This window comes from Bos mutus, chromosome 5 (assembly GCF_027580195.1).
Source record: "Bos mutus isolate GX-2022 chromosome 5, NWIPB_WYAK_1.1, whole genome shotgun sequence".
In the NCBI taxonomy this organism is placed as follows: domain Eukaryota; kingdom Metazoa; phylum Chordata; class Mammalia; order Artiodactyla; family Bovidae; genus Bos; species Bos mutus.
This window is the reverse complement of record NC_091621.1, coordinates 73,664,087-73,670,243: the sequence shown is the minus strand read 5'-3', so window position 1 is coordinate 73,670,243 and position 6,157 is coordinate 73,664,087. Positions and strand designations below refer to the sequence as shown.

The following is a 6,157-nucleotide window of genomic DNA, read 5'->3' as shown; positions in this document are numbered from 1 at the left end:
TTCACTTTTCTTTTCACAGGTCAATAAATTTTATTATTTTATATCTAGTAATGTACCAGGTAAAGAAAGTGGTGCTTTCATTCTATCATACAATGTTAGATTTCATGTTCACTGGATTAGAACAAAAATCTCATCAAGTATTGTCAGACTTAGAGGTCATAGGCATAGGGTCCTGAAAGAATTTCTATTAACAGCCATGGGTATAGATCACAAACATGTCAAATGTTATGAGCATTTTACTTTCCTTGTTTCTTACAATAACACAGAGAAGGTACAGATAAGGTACTTTTGCCCTTATTTGTAGATGAGGAAACTGAGACTTAGTAAAGTGGCTAAGCCAAGCACTTATGTGTTTATGTGGTTTTAAAAACCTCCACAGTAATGGTTTATGTATGATGACGAACCAGGCTCCCAGGATCCTAGGTCTGCAGGTCCTTTCCTCTGGCTTTTGCCTGCTGAAAAGACTTGGTGGTTTTTCTGAAAGCCAAAAACCAAGACGGAAGTTAGGTGGGGGTTGAAAACAAGTACAATTTTTTAACATCAGCTGATGCCTTAACATTCCATATGTGTTTTACTGTGACCTTAGAGTGAACCAAAGAGGAAAATGGAGTTAGTTGCAGTTTTTGCCATAAACTAGCCTGATTTCGAGACCCTAAGGGGGGCTCAAGTCAAGGGAATTAATTGTCCCAGTGAGAGTTTCAATCACCATAGGTGGCCACAGGAGATGCATCTTTGACTTTTAAAAGGTGGAAAGAAGGTGAAGCTAGGAGTATCTCATTGCCGGGTTCATTGTGTTTCCCGTTTCCGAGGTCCTAGTTCCCCAGTTCCCCACCGGGTCTGGGTTACTCTGCAACTCTCTTTTGCATTACAATGGCCTTGGTGAGACTGGCAGACGGGATTAACTGGGAATTCGCAAGGGTGTGTGTGGGCGTGGGGTTGCCAGGAGGGGCGGGGCCAAGTATGGTTGAGCCTTTCTTATAAATGTAGAGCCTCTATTTTCATTTTCCTACATTGGACTGGTTGGCTCTTATCTTACAGGTGACTCCTTTCATTCCGTCTTTTTTAAATAAATACTTTCACACCCGGAGATCTTCACCTTTCTCTAAGTTTCTTCTACCTGGATTCTTCAGCCTGGACTTTTCCTAGCATCTACCTCTTAGGTTTTTTCCTTCTCCTTCAACTCAGCAACATGAGTGTGGGCCCAGCTTGTCCCCAAAGCCTGCTTGGCCCCGAAGCATCCAACTCTAGGGAATCTTCACCCATGCCTGAAGAAAGTTACGTGTCCTTGCAAACGTCATCTGCTGACACCCTCGACACGGACACTGGTAAGAAAATACCGAACCCTTGAGGGGCTAAGTTCCTTCAGGGAAAGAGAAAGAAGGGACTGAAGGTCATTTGTCTCCCTCTTGAGCCCATCAATATAAGCAGGTGTCATCTGTTAATCCTCTCGACACCTCTTTTCCAACTATAATCTGATGGGGTCGTGCGCTTTCCCCGGTGTCTCAGGCGTCAGGATCTGTGGACCGAGAGACGGGGGACCCGGGAGGAGCAGTTCAAATGTATATGGTGCATTTGAGAGTTTAGGTGCGTAGGCAAATGCAATGTGATACACTGATGTGTAAAATCTTAGCATCATGCGGAGCACCCAGTAACAGTAAATGTTACTGCTAAGCCAGAAGTAGGAACATCACCGCTTGGTACGGGTGAGCATCACCTTTTCGGTCTGTCTATTCAAGGTGTGCTAGAGATGGCATCGTTAATGATCCGAAACGCACCTTTTGGAAATATTTCACCTTTCTACTATACAAGTAGCCCTTGTGTCTTCTCCTAACCTCTGGATGTCTGGATATTACTGGGTAGTTTGTAAGCACCTGGTATGCTCAGGTCTCCTAAATCCAGGGGAAGTAAGTGTTCACCTGCCTTTATGGTGAATGATTCCAGAAGGTTTAATAGACGGCCTAAGTGGTTAAGAGTTCAGATCTGAAATCCAGTTTGGCTTCAAAATCTATGCTCTAGTACTTAAGCTTCTAACTGGTAACTGTGACTTGGCTTCAAAATCTATGCTCTAGTACTTAAGCATCTAACTGGTGACTGTGAATGTAAGAGATGCTCAGGATACTGTAAAGACAGCACCACCTTTTTGGGAAATCAATTTGGCAGTCATTATTAAAAAGAAAAAGTTAACACTAGCCATTTACCCAGGAATGCGATTTTTAACATTTATAGTGTAAGACAGCCAAAGAACTCTTTGATTACAACTGTAGAACTCAGTTGTGGAGAAGGGAATAATTAAAATAATTGCTGTATTTGAGGCAAGATGTCCCAACTGCGATATTTGAGTGTTGGATTTTAATGTTAACCCCATTTTCCTAAATTTTGTGTTAGTATCCTTTTATAATTTCACAGATTGAAAATACAGCACTTAATACAAGCAAGTGGGCATATCCTCCTAGCAAGCTAACTGCACGTTTTAAAAAATGATTAAAAAAAATTTTTGTTAGGCCAAGCCCCTCACTGTGTGGGATCTTTGTTTAACCAGGGATCGAAGCGTGCACCCTGCATTGGAAGTGCAGAGTCTTAACCACTGGACCACCAGGGAAATCCTAGATGATTTTTAAGACATTCCTCACCTCTAGTCATGAGTTGAAGACCTTCCTACTTGTGAAATTGTGATCTTTTTTTTTTTTGGTAGTTGTTGCTGTTTAAGGCCTGTCCATTTATTCCATGACAAGGGTAGAATTCGAGTTGAGCACTGGGAATACCTCTGTACAATTAAATCTAATACAGGAAATAAATTCTCAGTTACAAAGTCGATAATATATGTCAAGCCCTGTGCTAGACAATTGTTGTCTGTTACCTTGTTTTGTTATTTCTAAATTTTTTGTCTGTTGCATCATATTAATCAATGGAAAAACTCCATGAAATATACAACATGGGAAAGATAGCAAATATTTTATAATTATACATGGAGTATAACCTTTAAAAATTGTAAATAACTATATTGTACACCTGTGATTTACATATTACACAGTAAGCATATTTCATTAAAAAAAAAAAATAACTATGATAAGCTTGGCCCAATTGCCAAACCAAACCGAAAAAAAAACCCAAACTCTATGAGGAAGGGATTCCTGGAAATGAGACCACAGAGCTAACCAAGGTCTGGGTTGCAATAGGAGTTTATTGGAATTCACATTTTCTGACAGTCCTGGTATTAAGACTGGGTAGTAAACTGTTAATTCTATAGGGTCCCCAAGAATCTGGGTCATCTGTTTTATCAAAGAGGTTTGAGTCCCCCATTGCTTCCCACCCAGGACAGGGGAAACTGGTGAGCTGCAGTCCACAGGGTCGCAGAGTCTGGACAGGACTTAGCTACTGAACAAAACTGCTTCCCAGCAACACATGATATTAACCATGTCTATTACATGTAAAATGTTTTTTGTGCAAAACTTGGTAGAGTGTTCAGGATCGCTTAAGAATAAAGTTATTACCTACCATCTCGCTCTGAGGACTTATAATAGTGCTTTGAAAACAATGCATTTTTAATATTTGAAGTTTTAGAGAAAAGTGTTGTTTTATTCCCAACAGTCTCTCCTCTTCCCTCCTCCATGGATCTGCTTATTCAGGACAGTCCTGATTCTTCCACAAGCCCCAGAGTGAAACCACTGTCCCCGTCTGTGGAGGAGAGCACAGAGAAGGAAGAGACGGTCCCGGTCAAGAAACAAAAGATTAGAACTGTGTTCTCGCAGACCCAGCTGTGTGTGCTCAATGACAGATTTCAGAGGCAGAAATACCTCAGTCTCCAGCAAATGCAAGAACTTTCCAACATCTTGAACCTCAGCTACAAGCAGGTACAGTTGTTTTGTTGTCTGTGCAATAAGAAATAAAAAATAGGGATTTCCCTGGTGGTCCAGTGGCTCAGACTCAGCACTGCCAGTGAAGGGGCCTGGGTTCGATTCTTGGTCAGGGAACTAGATCCTCCCACATGTCGCAACTAAGATCCCACACAACTAAGATAAATTTTTTGAAAAAAAAAAAAAAAGAATATTTATGCACCTCTACAAATAAGTTAGTTTAATGAAAATGGAATCTTTTTGTAATGTGTTTTGTGACCATCTTTCTTTCACTAAATATCTATTGCAAATGTGTGGTAATTTATTAAACCATTTCCCATGTTAAGCTAAAATTGTGAAAAAGTTTCCAGTTTTCCCTTAAACAAAGGAAAAACACACTTCTATCATCTTGAGTTAGAAGAGTCCTAGGCAACCACTGGTTCTCATTAAAATTAAAGTTGCATGTTTTATCTATACATCTGATTACTGATGAAGTTAATCATTTTTCATATATTTATTGGCTAGTTTATTCAGGCAAATGGTTTTCTATCTCTGGTACCATACTTGGAAAAGTCCTCTATCAAATGATCTTAACTTTTTGTATAGTTGTCCTTGCGAAGTATGTTTCATCATTCTTAATTAACATACCATTATCATATTAAATGTAAATGTGCTAATATGGAAGGGGGGCTTATTATTGCAAACAAGTTACTTTTAACTGTGACTAATGAACAGTATGGGTAGACATTTAAATGTGAACCTCCTAGTTCATAGCCATAGCCTCCTAGCCATACTCTCAGTGTATCCAACTGGTTAAGTTTATTAATCATAAGTTTATTAAAAAAGCCAACTGACTTGAAAGGCTTGAAATTCACCCAGATTCAGGATTTAAGAGTCTGGTAATTAGAATTTTTGTTTCAAGTTTGAGATAGTTGTAGCTATCAGAAAAAAAACCAAACCTTAATATTCTTTGGTTCCTACTATCAATACATCCTGCATTACTAATATTTTATTTTTAAATTTATTTGTGGGTTTTGGGGGGGGCGGTTTGGCCATGCAGCACACGATCTTAGCTCCCTGACCAGGGACTGAACGCATGCCCCCTGCATTGGAAGATCGGAGGTCCCTACTAATATCTTAAACTTTGTCCGGTTATCTTTTCCTTGTCAGGTGAAGACCTGGTTCCAGAACCAGAGAATGAAATGCAAGAAATGGCAGAAAAACAACTGGCCGAGGAATAGCAATGGCATGCCTCAGGTAATAACAGAAAACTTAAATTTTTCTGCTTTTTCCTAACAAAGAGTTTTTAGTTCTGTCTATTGCTGTAGCACGCAATCCCAACCACGGACAATTCTGAACTTACTTTTTCAGTTAATCCATTCTTCTTTTTTCAAAAGGGGCCAGCAATGGCAGAATACCCAGGCTTCTATTCCTACCACCAGGGGTGTTTGGTGAACTCTCCTGGAAACCTGCCCATGTGGGGTAACCAGACCTGGAATAACCCCACGTGGAGCAACCAGAGCTGGAACAGTCAGTCTTGGAGCAACCACTCCTGGAACAGTCAGGCCTGGTGCCCCCAAGCCTGGAATAACCAGCCTTGGAACAATCAGTTCAACAACTACATGGAGGAATTCCTGCAGCCCGGGATCCAGCTCCAGCAGAATTCTCCCGTCTGTGATCTGGAGGCCACCCTGGGAACTGCTGGGGAAAATTATAACGTTATACAGCAAACTGTCAAGTATTTCAATTCCCAGCAGCAGATCACTGATTTATTCCCAAACTACCCTCTCAACATACAGCCTGAAGATTTGTAACGTCTATTTGTGACGGCTATTGTATGGGATCTTAATGTGAGCAGAGACTGTGTATTCTCTAGATTTTTTCTCATTCTAGAATTCTGTACCACTTCCCCTTAGTAAGCTGCTTTTCACTATACCTTCTGTGTCAATTTGAGGGAAGGGTAATGAGTCCAGTAAGAGGTTTCAGAAGCATTGTATAACATGACAAAAGGTGTCTGGCTATAGATAACTTGATTATAGTACTTTGGATATAATATATAATATTTTGGATACTTTTAGGATCTAGAATCTAACTTTAAGCACAGGGGGCAAAAGTACAAAGACGTATGATGAGGATTATTCATATTTTCTGGGATAGGGAGGCTTTACTTGCTAAGAGTCCCAGTCCTTAAGATGAAGAGTGCTTTACTGATTTCCTCCACCCCTTTTAGCCATTTTACTACAACGCCTAATTTGTTCATCACTTTTTGGAGAACGATATTTTGTATTTTGCCACATCATAAATAGTACCAGTTTGGCTGGTTT

General features: G+C 40.2%; 1 protein-coding gene across 2 annotated transcripts; it reads left to right on the top strand.

The window, feature by feature from the left end:
* Positions 1 to 1,189: 1,189 nt before the first annotated feature.
* On the top strand, positions 1,190 to 5,647 carry NANOG (Nanog homeobox). 2 transcript variants are annotated; one of them, XM_014482402.2, is made up of 4 exons: positions 1,190 to 1,325; positions 3,589 to 3,851; positions 5,004 to 5,090; positions 5,276 to 5,647. In XM_014482402.2, the coding sequence occupies exons 1-4, from the start codon at positions 1,190 to 1,192 to the stop codon at positions 5,645 to 5,647; spliced, it is 858 nt and encodes a 285-aa protein (XP_014337888.2). The 2 variants fall into 2 exon arrangements, with proteins under 2 accessions (XP_014337888.2, XP_005908374.2); XM_005908312.2 differs by having other exon boundaries at positions 5,231 to 5,647.
* Positions 5,648 to 6,157: the final 510 nt, after the last annotated feature.